The sequence below is a fragment of the Lycorma delicatula genome, chromosome 3, assembly GCF_047948215.1.
Source record: "Lycorma delicatula isolate Av1 chromosome 3, ASM4794821v1, whole genome shotgun sequence".
NCBI lineage: Eukaryota > Metazoa > Arthropoda > Insecta > Hemiptera > Fulgoridae > Lycorma > Lycorma delicatula.
Window position 1 is genome coordinate 204,100,212 of NC_134457.1, and position 15,188 is coordinate 204,115,399.

The 15,188-nt window shown below is 28.1% G+C and overlaps 1 protein-coding gene across 1 annotated transcript in view; it reads right to left on the minus strand.

Moving 5' to 3' along the window:
* The window catches only part of eff (ubiquitin-conjugating enzyme E2 eff), a 58,857-nt gene extending 47,059 nt beyond the window's left edge, over positions 1 to 11,798 (minus strand). Inside the window, exon 1 of the mRNA XM_075361394.1 lies at positions 11,644 to 11,798. Coding sequence (XP_075217509.1) covers positions 11,644 to 11,667 — 24 coding nt within the window. The 5' untranslated portion in view covers positions 11,668 to 11,798. The remainder of the gene's footprint in view (positions 1 to 11,643) is intronic.
* Between the last annotated feature and the right edge of the window lie 3,390 nt (positions 11,799 to 15,188).

Here is a 15,188-nt window from a genome sequence, read left to right on the forward strand (position 1 = left end):
TATTTATGACTCTCAGCATACTGAAATCTGTTCCCAGGTACTCTGTGATTGTTTCAGCCTCTGCTATAACACTCACTTTCAACAACCACATTTCCACAGTGATTTCTCATAGTGTCTGTGATTTTTTTTTATGTGATTTGGATATTGAAGTAAGTCCACACTTATTGACTGAAGAGCATTTACCAATGTTGCAGGAATGCTGAATATTTTGTTGTAGAGACAAAAACTAACAATGAATTCTGATTTTGTAGCAGCACAATGCATTTGAAAAGCAACTTTTCTAGTTGCATTGTTACAATCTGTTTATAATTTTTCAAGCACCCTTAACAATTTGCACATAATGTTTCTTGAATGTGTCAATACCTTTATAATATTTTTGAGACCAGTGGATTTCACAGAGCATTCACTGGTATATTCGGTATGCATTTTCAACGAAGAGCGAATTCGCAGAAGAATCTTATAATTTCTTTTATTGTGGAGGCTGTACTTCATATCACTGATATTTCATATACGTCATTTACAAAAAAGTTCAGTTTCTGACTAGCACAGGGAAAATACCACCTCTCGTTTACTTTTGCACACCACTCATATTCTCTGAACACCACCATCCTTTCCTGCCATAATGGAACACCCATCATATCCTTGTTCGATGCACTTTTTTCTGGATCAAGGTCTACCTTTTCTACAAAGTTTTTAACTGCAGATGCTACAGATTTTGCATCCATCAGTCAACTCTACAAAACCTACAAATTCCTCATGAATTATCATATTTTCTTCAACAAAAATCTAACCCCAATAAAAGTTTGCTCGTTCCCTGTTATGTTACTATTCTTGTCTGCCAGGATACTGTAAGCACATGTTTCTTAACGTTAGTAGTGATAATTTCATATTAATGTTAGTCGATTATTTCATTTTGAATCCATGGTGACAAGTAAGTGGCATTTTTTGCGTACTTTTCTACATGCTCTTTTGAAATGTGGTCACCAGTGTCAATTTTGAGTTTGATCAAATTTTCAAAAACATGTTCACCATTTTCTTTGCCTTTCAAAGGTAAGTCATGTGTACCACAAAACATCACAGTCGAAATTATTGATGCAACAATTTTCTTGTTGGCTTCTATTTCTTGTCTGTGGACAGAAATCAGCTGAACATCAACATGTATTATATTCAACAAAACATTTTGCTACTATGGCCGCCAATTTGTGCTACTGAGATGATGTGCGAGATCTCACAAATTCATGCATGTCTTTATAGCGAGTAAAGGGCCTAACTATGAAAGAACCCAAAACATCATACACATTAGATGGTGGTAACAATACACAGTAGATGCACAACTTCCATTTTTTGAGATGAGATCATACTAAACTAACATCGTCCAAGCCAGTGACCCACATCATTATCAAAATACTTTTTATCCTGTACACCAGAACTAAATGATAGTGAAATCCAATTGATTTTTTTACCAACATTCTGCTTCAATTTTTCTTCCCTGCCATTATCACTTTCATTACTACTTTTATCTGGTTGTTTCCTTTTCCACCTCCTTAAAAGAAAATAAATAACTACTACCACACTTCCCAAGAAAATTAAAGCAACTAAGAATTTAAGCTTCTGAATGAACTCGCTACTAGAAACTTCAAGTTTAAAAATATTTTTTATTGTCTCCATACAATAATTTTTCACAATGTTAGTGTTTTGAAAATCAGTAAAAACATTTTCTGTAAAAATGTTCTAAACCTACATTATGAGTTGAGTTTCAAAACCATATAATTGTCATTTTTTCAAATTTACTACAATAAATTTTTTTTCATTTCTTCAAGTGTACTAGTGGAATAAGTAGAAAAAACTAGTGAAATGGTCAAATCTAACAGAGGCTGTGTAAAGAATGAACAATGTAAATCAACACGGTTCTGATTTGAGGTTAAAATTTTTTTTGTAAAGATTGTGTTGCGTTTAACATAACCTTTTGTAGTGATTGAACTTTATCACAACAAAACTGAACTATTATGAATTTTAAACCATACACCGTTTATTACCTATCAAACTTTTAATGATTTTTTATTATTGAATGATAATATTTTAATAAACCTAAAATATTTTGTACAAATCTGTTTTATTATTTGCAACCAGCAAAAGTAGCTAGTTGCAAAATCAACCATTTAAAAATTCAAAATCATCTAATTAAGCAAAACTGCTGCAGAAGTAACTAATTACAGTCATTACTTAAAATTACTGGAGTGCGGTATACTTATTATTATTTCCTTATTTGGCATTGTATGATTTTTCTTAAAATTTAAATTATAAAGATAACATCAAAATCACTATTATTACAAACAAAAAACAGTATTCAACACTTTAGGTTGCTTTAATTAGATGGTTTTGCAACTCATAGATCCAAATGAAAATAATATAACACATACCTTTCATGCTAAAAGATTATAATATCCATTTTAGATTGCAATTGTTGCAGGATTGCGGTCTGAATTAGCTCAAATGTGTCAAACTCATTCAACTGACTCACTCGCACTTACTGCAGAAATAGGGAACAGAAGGTACTATAATTTTCCCACTAAATACAACCCCGAACGTCCTATAATCTTCAAATTTTAGCACAAACCATCCAGAACTTAAACTGCCAGTTCCCATTCGTTCACCAGAGAGCACTCCCGCCACAATTCAAACATGCTTTCTACCTGCGCAATACTACTATAACCTATTGATATTGACATATAGTTTTTTGTTTGATTAAATGAGCCGGGGGAGCAAGCGCCCCACCCTGCTCCACCATGGTTACACCTATGACATTACGTAATATTGTAACGTATTTACCACACACAATTTAATGCATAACCTATATTGTAATCAAAATAGTTATCAATTTGATATATGTTTAAATAACTGAATTATTAAACATAGTATTATGCCCACTTATCCTGGATGTGGATATAAAGCACTTTTTGCTTGAATTCACAATTTTTTTATACATATTTTGAGTTGAATCTCAAAGCTGAAATTTATACTGAAGTTTGAAACTATACAGACCTTTTATTTGTGCATGCAATAATCAGATTTTTATCTGGTCCCCTAATAGAGGTATTGCAGCTGAAAAATTGAAAAAAAATCCAAGACTTCAATTTTTAAAGGGTAAGCTACTCACCATTGACATTTTGTATAAAGTAATTATACTCACATATATAAAAGCACAGAAAAAATGAGGTTGAGAAACTGTTCTTTGAAAAATTACCCTATGAAAACTGAATTTTATTCATTTGCATGCAATAACTATCGGCTATAATGTGTACATGAAAATCAGATTAGATAGGTAAATAGTGGGTCTTATTTATAGGCCAGACTTATTTGAAAAGTCTAAGAGACCTCATTGCTGAGTAATTCAGAAAATTGTAGATGCGTGAAAATGTGAAAAACAAAGCAAGGCTTAAAACGGTCACCATTTTTGAAAAGGATACAATAAAAATTTTTAAAAATTAGTTTTGAACTAACAAAACATAAGGGAATGCACCTACAAAATAGGAATTTTTTCTAAGATAGTGCAGCAAACAGTGCTAGATCACTTGGAATGGATTGACCCAGATGGCTACACTTGAAAAACTATCATACTACAAAAAGTATAAAGGAAAATAAATACACAATAGTAACAACAACTTTTGAATACCACTGTATTTAAAAAAAAAAAAACAAAAAACAACTGATTAATAGTATCACCAACTAAAACACATTAAATACTTCAATTGAAAATTTACAAAATTAAGTGAAAACAATACTTATTCATCAGTGAACAATTTTCTGACTAAGACAATAAAAATATACACTTCACTTATAGTTCTCATATTTATTATCAATCTGAAGAAAGAAAACAAAGGTATTAAATTAAATTTACTTAACTAATAATTTAAAAAAAAAAATTATTCTTTTGTGTATCTAGTAGTTTATCCATCCAGTAAATTTGATTGGTGGAACCATCAAAATGTAACTCACACTTACCCATAATCCATACAATTATATGTACACCAACCAATGCTGTCTGTATGGGTTGGAAAAGAAACTTCCATTGTGACTGCTTCTGAAGGTAGATTATTAAATATTGTATTGGGGAATTGTATTCTCATATTTTTTTCCATTATTGACATCATTTTCAACTATGTAAAATGTTTTATTTCTTTTGGCACTACTGTTTTTAAACTTCATATAATGATTTAACATTGACAGTCAAATTTATTTTACTTTGTTGATATTAAAATTAAAAAAATTGAGATGAATTAAAATTTAGCAAAACTACATTATATGTACATATAGATATTTTACTTCTAAAAATACATAATACATTAAAAACTTTCTTTTTAACATGTAATTACTTGTGACTCTGTTGTACAAGTACTTTTATTTAAGAAATTCTTTTGAAAAATATTATTTGTACACAGAATATTGTTAACAATTTTCAAGACCTATTTAAAAAAGAAAGAAAAGAAACATTTAAAAAAAGTAAAATCTGCAACTAAATTTATAACACGGGATATTTATAAATCAGTAAACAATTATTTATAAAAATACTTTAATTGGAAAAAAAAATTACAAATTCTACCGAGATTTTCTGAAAAATTTAATTTCTGTTTTATGCCTCTTACTTTACTCAACTGAGAAAAAAAAATTATAATTATATATTATAAACCTTCTTCATATACAGTAATAATAAACTAAAATTAATTTCATCCATGGTCCCAAAAAATGGCTGTTCTTAATGTACTTTTACACAGAGCCATATATTATTACCTTAAACATGATAAGTTTCTCTAAACAAAGAAATGAAAATAATTAAAAATACTGCTATTACTAATTTTCTTTTTATTTGGATTTTCTGGCCGAAAAACACATTGGCGTTATCATCACCCAAACAGGATGTAAAAACTAAGTTAAAAAATTGCCCAGAAAACAAAACGTGAACATAAATAAAAAAAACAGTAGAAAAAAAATGAAAACAACATATAAATTTAAAAACAAAATCAAACAAACTAAAATATTAAAATAAAAACAAAACAAAAAGCTTAACTAAAAAACAGTATTAAAAAATATGTAAAACATTAGCACCCCGGAGAAATAAAAACACCTAGTCTAAAACTTTTTTATTATTGCCCAGGATTTAATGAAAATAACTGGGCAATTTAAATTTACGATGCAAGGCTGCAAAATATATGCATTCCACAAGAATGTGGCGCACAATCAAGCAGCAGTTGCATCACATGCATACTAGTGTGTTTACTGCTGACATCAGACACCCATGATTAGCTCTCGTATGTCCTATCTGAAATCAGCAGAGGACCACTTCCTCACAACGAATTTTCCTGTATGAGTCTCACAGCAACACAGAACCTTTAATGTGCTGAAAGTTTGGTATCTACTAGCCATCCAGTTATCTTGCCACTTTGCGCGAAGAGGGAGTTTCACACAGTTAATAAAAGTCAGATGCAGTAACATGGGAAGTGAAGGTGGTTGACTAACTGTGTCTTTAGCAGCAGAATCTGCACTTTCATTACCTGGAATCTCCACGTGGCTAGGGATCCAGCAAAAACTCACTTGTGTGTTGTGATGGTTCAACTCAGCAATTGCACTATAGATTTCAGTGACAATAGGATGTCTGGAATAAAGATTTTCTAAGGCTCATAGAGCACTACACGAGTCGCTACAAATAAGGATACAATGGTACTTACGATTAATGATCTTCTAATGGTTATAATATTAATACTATAAACAAATTATTCAATAGAATAAATAATAAAATTAATAGGACTAACAATATAAAATTATCACCAGCTAAAAACGAAAAAATATATATAAAAAATGAATACACTCTCCCCTTTAGTCAAAAAATTGGAAAATTATAAAAAAAATTAATAAACACAAACAAAAACCTGAATATATTACAAACAATAAATTAAGTAATATAATACTAATTGTAATAAGATATCATATTATAATGACTATAATTTTGATAAACAAGGGGTATGTAGTTTCAGGTGTGAAGATTGTGACATAATTATATCGATATGACCAATCGTAAATACTCTGTACATGCAAAAGAACACATGGATAGTATTAAAAAAAACAAAACCAGAAAACTCTAACTTTTCTAGACATATATTACATAATGGTCATACACCATACAATCCAAATACATTTAAGAAGATTTTAGACATTTCTTATAATTATTATAATACATCTAATTTAGAAAAATGTCACATTTATAGTAATTATAAAAAGCTAATTAATGAGTATAAATTTTTTAAACATATTAAATTGTTTAAATATGTCCTAAATATAGAAATAAGGAGATAATAATTTAAATAAATAAAATATCATTCTTACAACATGGTTTCGTTCATTTCACTTTATTCCACCAGATTAAACTTTACACTTCAATTCAGTATACTAATAACTACCAAACAGTCGTGACTGCTTAATCATTTTAATTTTTTAACTTTTTTATTTTATTCTATTCTACTAACTATGGTCAAACGGCAAAAAGATCTAGACACATTTAATTTGCTGGTAAGGTGGATTTTCACTTTTTTAATAATTTATTAACAAATCAACGGTAACCTGTTTAAGAAATTGATTCTTACATATAACTTCTTAATATACAACCTAAAAAAAATATTAACACACTTCTGTAACTATTATACAGACTGAGAATATAGAAAAATCATATAAGGCCAAATGCAGACATACATTTTAACATAATTGTAGAGGAAGGGTATTCAATAATTTCTTATCTTAGGTATATATGAAGGTGGATCAACAAATACAAGGTGATAGAAAAAAAATTTATTATAGATGCTATTCTTTTTTATTTAGTTTATCATTTTCACACGTTTCGTAAAATTGTCTATTAGTTTATATCAATATTTCCAGACATCTTAGAAACTTAGTTCAAATTTGGTAGCTTTGTAATTTGAAGGTATTTTATTACAAGCAATGACTTATTTTATTTTAAAATGACAGAACAATAGATTTGCAATAAATTTTGAGTTAAAAATGAAATTAAGTACACTGAAGTGGTGAAGATGTTATTAGAGAAGGCTTTTGGAGTAAGTTATGTTGACACTAAGGGATTATGAGTGGTGCAAACAGTTTTAAGAAGTCTATGAAAATATTTAAGATGAAAATATCAACAAAATCAAAGGCATTAAAGTCAAATCACAATTAGAGTTGATGAAAATCTATGGTTCATGTGAAACAATTTTGACTGCCATTTTCAATATGCAAACACACAGCAGCAAAATGTAAATGGACTGTTGAATTTTCAACAAAAACAACATCGCAAAGCAGTTGCTGATAACTCAGAATGATTGAAACATGCTGAATGTTAATAAGTGGTAAAATATGGGTGTATAGATAGTTAAAATACTGAAACAAAGTTCCAATCAACCCTCCCTGAAAAGCTTCCTGGAAACAGGAAGCTTCCTGAAAAACAAACCAAAACACATGCAGCGTTCAGTTGAAAAGTTCTTATTGTTTTTTTTCATTATAATTGTGTTGTCCATTATGAATTCTTACAAACAGGTTGTACAGTCAACAAATAGTATTACTACAATTGTACGCCATTTAGGTGACCCAATCCAAAGAAAACGACAAATTTGTGATTGTTTAGCCAAAAATATAATCATACTAATGATGCAACTTTTATTCTCTAGAGATAAGTTGAAATTTTTTCTTGTTTCCACTTATTAAGAAAATAATAAAGATAATGATTTGCAACGACAAATGAAATAAAGAAAAATTACAAGTGAACTTAAGGCTATTAGATGTTTTCCATAAATATTTTAAGGATTGGAAGAAATGTCATAAGTGTTGCATTCACCAAGAGATTGGTTTGAAGGGGACAATATTGTGATATGGAAGAAAAAGTAAATTTTTTTGATAATAACTAGTTTTCATTATTTTTTACCTTATACTTTATATGTTGTTCTTTCTTTTTCCTGTTTAGCCTCCGGTAACTACCGTTTAGATAATTCTTCAGAGGATGAATGAGGATGATATGTATGAGTGTAAATGAAGTGTAGTCTTGAACATTCTGAGTTCGACCATTCCTGAGATGTGTGGTTAATTGAAACCCAACCACCAAAGAACACCGGTATCTACGATCTAGTATTCAAATCCATGTAAAAATAACTGGCTTTACTAGGGCTTGAACGCTGTAACTCTCAACTTCCAAATCAGCTGATTTGGGAAGACGCGTTAACCACTAGACCAACCCTGGTGGGTTATACTTTATACGTTACAACAACATTAATTTAATATTTTATTCTCAAAATATTTTATAATCACCACCAAGCCAATCAAATTAATCAATATTTTTTCCAATATCATGTTCTAGTACAGAATAAACTTTGCTTATCATTTTAGTTTATCTGTTTGAATATAATTCAACATCCATGTAAGTTATGTAAATATTAAAATAAAATTTAATGTCACCATTGACTAAGAGTATTAAACCTGCATATTACTTGAAGGCAACTTCATCTTTATTATCACTAATTACATGTTCTTGATATATAATCACATTGCTTCATAACCATAAAAATTTAAAAACTACTGGTAATACAACTCTTTACCACTGTTTATTAACATCTGTCATAGTGAGGTCTAAATGTAACAGAATAAATGCTCAATGAAAAAGATTCACAGGCATCACTTCAAAAAATCTTTTACAAATTTTTTTTTGTAAAAAAAATATATATACAAACATTTTGAGAAATGTAATTTCTCAAATTTCCTTCTGAGAAAATGCCTTTTTTAAGTAAACAATAAAAAAATTCTTAGTTTAGTATAACAATAACATCACAACTGAAATGTTTAGCGACAATTTTCATTGTATCATTGAAGTACAGAGGATGTCAGTATAAAATTATATTATTAAATTACATAAACAAGAAATTTTCAAATTAAAAATATAGAACTTTTGTGTTAACATGGGGGCCACTTGATTTGTGCTGATAATTATTGCATTTGGTTTACTTTGGTTATAAGTTTTATATAATCTGTATATTTTTCGTTAATTAGATGAGGTTTGCGAAAGAAGCGGGAGTAACATATGTTTGGTTAGATTATCTTGATTCCGTCTACAGACAAATTATATACATATATCAAAATAACCTATGTTCACTTCGCTTGCTAACCTTGTCTAATTAATGTTAAATATATAACTTATTAATAACAAAAATTATATTTAAACTAAATATAAACAGTTCTTAAAAACAACACAAATCGAGTCCCCTCCCTGTTAAACAAGATAGTACCAAATATATATATATATATATAGTTACACATTCAAACCAAAACACAATTTTTTTTTGTGGAGATTTTATTTAGGATCAGTTTCTACTACTTCAGGAGATCATATAATGAAAAAGATTATTAATAAAAATAAATACTGTTATATAAAGAAAAGGAAATTAGAGATTTTCTCTAATATATATATAGATACTGCACATAGCAATATGCCAGCACATGTACACACCAAATACTGAATGCAATGAAGTTGGCCAAAGTTAAGTAGTGACAAAAGTTGATACAAATGACGAAGTAATTTTGAAAAAACTAGAACATTATAGAAATATGCTGATACAGATAAAATTTAATTTCCTGTTTAACAGATCTTAAAACTAATTTATAACAATATAACAAAGTTACAAACTGTAGTATGGAAATGTTTTCTACAACTTTTCTACACTGCCACACAAACGTGTGTTGAAAAATTGACAGTCTGTAGTACCTAACCTTCAGAAATGATATGAATCGGTATTTTAGTATTCCCTATGCTGCTTCATAAAATTCAGTATTAGTTTCAAAGGTTATGAGCTACATCAAAAATAATTATATTTCTGTAATATATATATATATATATGACTTAAAATATATAAAGAAAATTAAGGATGGCCTAAAAAATTAAAGCACACACAATATTCATAAGGGTAAAAGACAACAAAAAATAGATAGAAAACACAACAAAAATGAATTATCAAGGCAATAAAGTCATAGTTGCAATTTTGTAAGTCAACTCACAAAACTGAAAAATCAATGAATCCAGAAATACTTACAGTAATGGATTTGGTAGAAATTATGGTTAACATTTTATATTATAATTAGACCTATTGCAATAAGATATTGATAATCTTACTTTAAAAACTCATTAAATTATAAAATTTCACAATGCCGTTACTCCACTGGGGCTACGCAGAAAATTATTACACAACTATACAAAATATAACCTTAGTTAATTTTTTAGGTCCTTTGTTCCAGTAGCCTAACACACAACACTTACATTTTGGGCAAGTACAGCAACCATTCAAGAACAAATTAAATAAAAATCAAATCTTTTAATTGAAAGTAAAAAAATTCAAGCTGGATTTATTAGAGCCATGAAATAAATTAATAAAAGAAAAAACTTATGATTGGAAGCTAATATATTACCAATCAATATTTTGATAGAAGATCAGTAAATGTATGTAAAATAAACCAAGTAACACAGCATAACTACATTAACTGTTTGTATATCCATTTTGTATAAATAACCAAATTCATAAGACATTTTTCAAAAGAAAAACTACATATAAATATATATGGCATGCTAGAATCTTAATACAGACATACATAATAATGTGAAAAATTATATTATGCAAAAAGATTGTAAAAACAATTGGTAAATGCAGAACATGGCAATGAAATTCTATTGATCATACTTAAAACAAAATTGTAATTTTTAATTCCATATTTAAATTACTTTTTCACCGACTGTCACTATATGAATGATTTTAAAAAACAAATGATACCTGATCTAACACAGAACAGACCCACTTATTTATAATATTTATTGCTTTGGCTTAAAACAATTATAACTTTTTATCCTATTTAGTTATTAGTTATTTAATTTTAAACCAATAAAAACACTTGATAGGATAAAATCAAAATGCAGTGAATTTACAAAATTGCAGACCTATTAAATTAAATCACATATTTACTTAATCCTGTTAAGCAGCACTGCATATATACTAAAGTTATTAAGTAATGCAGATTCATTAATAAAAATTACTGAAAATAAGTTGAAACAATCAATGGATCAAAAAAAGTAATTTCAACACAGAAAGGTTCATTAAGTAGGCTATATAATTTAAAATTTCTTCACTTAATTTTATATCATTTAAAGACATTAGAAGAAGTAATCTATATTAAAACTGGATTGTAACAAAACCTATATTAAAGATAACACATTTATACATTTTAAGCATTACCCTTGAATTACTTCCTGGACTAACCAGTAGTAATAATAGCCCTAAGCTGATGCAGAACCCTTAGTTTGCCACATGACCATATATTTTTGTTTTGTACAAGATAAACTTACGACATTCAGTAGTAATAATGCCGACAGACGATAGAATACTTTATAAGTTCCCTCTTTAATAAATGTATGTCTATCAATAAACAAAACCATAATAGTAAATGAATTAAACCCTATGAAATAGGCTAGGGATAGCCTAGTTGCAGGTGCAAGCTCACTTGGGGCGTACTTTTCCTATTCAAGACATAATCATTCGACTACTGATTAAAAACAATAAAATTACATTTACTTACCTTATTAATTCGCTTTAATGCCATATTATCCTCTGTTGTATAATTAAGCTTGCTAAAAACGGACAATGAAACCGCTATCAATGAGACCTTCTGTTGGGAACGTAAGATGGCTACCTTTTCGAGAAGTGAATATAATACTCGAGTCAATGACTTAGATGTTCTACGAAGTACATAAAAAAAATATATAAATAGCAGTTATTAATAATTTAAACAAAACGTTTGTTATAGATAAAATTGTAATCTTTACAGAAAAAAGTTTTATATAAAAATTACTGTAATTTGAGTAATAAGATTTTGCAGTTTTTTGTTCTCCTTCGTTTCCGGACAATTCTTTCAGATCTCTGCAATGTCATAATGCCGGGAAATTTTAAATTCTACACATTTTTTAAAACGTATTTTTAATTTTTGAACAAATAATTCTTTTATAATTGTGAAAGATAATAAATAAAATTCCGCCTTATTTATTTATCTAGTTTTCTTTATTTTTTCTTTTGACTTAATTTGTGAACAGCTGGACCTGAATCAATATATTAAACCATTAAAAAAACAAACAAATTTTCTCTTTTGCAACTGACATTTTAAAATTTGCAGTTGTAATGTCATAATCAATATTTTTACTTTACTACATAATAAAAACTCACCAGTGTTTGTAAATTCTTATTCTCAATTGCTTTATTCAGTTTCATATTCAAAAAGTTGTCTTGGGCATTATATTTTTAAAAAGATAAAAAGTCTTAATAGTACAAATTAGATTACTCTTATGAAAGTAGTTAATTTCCAAAAGCATGAATAATGTTATTTCTTCTCCTCACTTGAGTATACTAGTACAATATTTAACTTAACAAAATTAATATGACCACTTTCTAGACAACTGGAAGTATGTTCCAGAATATATTTTTAGAAATGTGAAGTTGGTTACTGAGCAGTGTTGTAGATGGAGCTGTTCTTCAGTTTACAGTTAGAAATATTAGTATGTGTTAACAGTATATTTGTTCTTTGTTCTATTCATTCATTTAGTACATTTTTTTTGTAATCTCTTACATTCTTTACACTTGAACAATATTATTGCAGTTTAATATTGTTCAAGTGTGTAAAATTTGAGATTTACAATATGTAACCTATTTTGGTTTCACCTCTAATAACATTATTCATTAATACTGGTTTATTTAGGGACAATGTAGTTCATAAGGTATCTCAAACAAAACTGTTTGATAAATTTAGTTTTTAATTACCAAAGTATTTGTAAAACAAGCCAGTGTTTTATATGTTTAATCAGCGACAGTCACTGGAACAATTAATATTTTTCTACAGATATGACTGTATTATAAGTTAAGTTGCATTGTGAGTTACTTAAAAATAATTTTATATTTCATTAAAGAATTTATACAAGCTTCTTTGAGTATAGACTAAAATTAAGGCAAAATTTTTTGCTATTATTATTTTTTGACAAAGCAAGATACGTTTTAACTCAGTCTTATGGCATTAGTGTGCTTTTGATAGAGTTATAGTCAAATGCAGTTTTCTATCTTTATGAAAATTTGCATTAAAATTGCTTGCTGTTAAATGAAATCACCTACATGTCTAGAAGAATCATTTTTGTTTTAAATGCTAAGTTTCAGAATGATGGGTTAGTTCACTTGCTGGAAAGAGCCCAACTGTTTGTGATTACTCATTGAGTTGTTGCTTGGGAAAAACTTAAATAGAAAAGTTTTTTTTGAAATAGAATATATAATGACAGTACTCCCTTAACACATCTAATCAATAATGTCTGGTGGCACTGGAAACAGTGTTTAAATTACTGCTAACACAGTTAGGTTATTTTTGGTGTTGGAAAAGCTCTTCGCAATTAGTTATGCAAGAAATTAATTACATATTGTTCTTGGTTTTAATTTTCAGTCAACTAATTCAGTTTTGTTGTAGGGCTAAATAGTTAAATTCAGTATTAAATGAATTGGGTCTACTGTTCACACAGCCAATGGCATTGTTCACACAGCCAATGGCATTGTTGGTTTGTGTGCTAGGTACAGATAAAAATTAATTGCTTTTTAAGTAAGTATTGTTAATGTAGAATTAGTAATTCTTAATAACTATAATAAAATTACATAATCGTATCATGCATGCCCTACATTTATTTTTACAGTAGAAATATACTCCTTAATAAATAAATGTGTGTGTTTTATATTATGTATATGTATAACCATTATGGTTGACATCAGATTGTAATCAGGTAATCAGGGTTGTTAACAAATCTATACACAACAGGTTTATAAACAAATCTCTGTTTACAACTATCTACCTGGTGTATATGATCTGTAAAAATGAAAATTACTTAAGTTTTCATTTGCAACAGGTTTGTTTTAGACAAATATTAATAGAAGATTCCTTTCAAAATAAAACTTATTACTTGATGAACAACTATCAGTGAAATTAACTAAATAATTGGCTCGACTTTGCAGTTTCTACTGCATGATTCAAAATTGACCTTTAATTTCTAATTATATTTGGAATAAATTTTAAATAAACTGTTTTAGGTGAATAAAGTTTAAATGTTTTTGTAATAAATTTAGGCCAAAATAAAATAATAAACTTTATGAAATAAGTGTAAAGTCTAAAATAGGAGAAACTGGAAAAACCATGCATCACTCAATTGAGAAACCATGGATACAAGTTACTAGTACACTCATTGATTTAGCAAGTGACACAACTGCTTATAGGCACATTTTTAAGAAAGCTGTGCATATCTGGAGACTTAAGGAATTTCATATGAATTAATCGCTTAATGTAGTATATTTGTATCTTAATTGTACTAAAGGTGAATGTATGTGAATTATTAGCTGATAATCTTTCATTGCATACTTTGGTTGTAAAAAATTAATAATGAGCTACTCCATCCAACTGTATTTGGTATTGTCTAACCTTTGGGTATATCAGGTGACATAATATATATATATATATATATATATATATATATATACACTCTGGAAATTTGGATATATTATTATAACAATATTTTACTTTAGACAATATTCTGTCAAAAAAAAGGAAAATATTTTGCAATTCAGTTTTTATAGCAAGACATTTTTATTTATTTTTTCACAATATGCCCTATTATGTAAAAAAATAAACTTGTGTAAAATTTCAAACAGCACGGGTGTACATACCCACAAACTATACAAAAATGGAAAAAAGTGGTTACTGTACGTTAAGCAAACATCAGACGAACGTTATAAAGCTATTTTGAAAAATACATAAATTTGATTCCAGACTGACATATATATATATATATATATGTAAAACCTACATGGAAAACAAATTTAATTTAATTTTTGTAAACATTTTTTTTATGATTATAAAAAAGGTAAACATATTTTATTATTTCTAAGACTTTTAACATTTAAATTAATAAGGTAAATGTATTTCTATCAGAGCTGATTTAGCTCACGCCAGATTCCCGTGAAGGTACCAACCAGTTACTTTATTCGCTACTCTGTTTGGCTCTATTTTTTACATCAGCTGTTTAGTACATATTTTTAGGTTATGTAAAG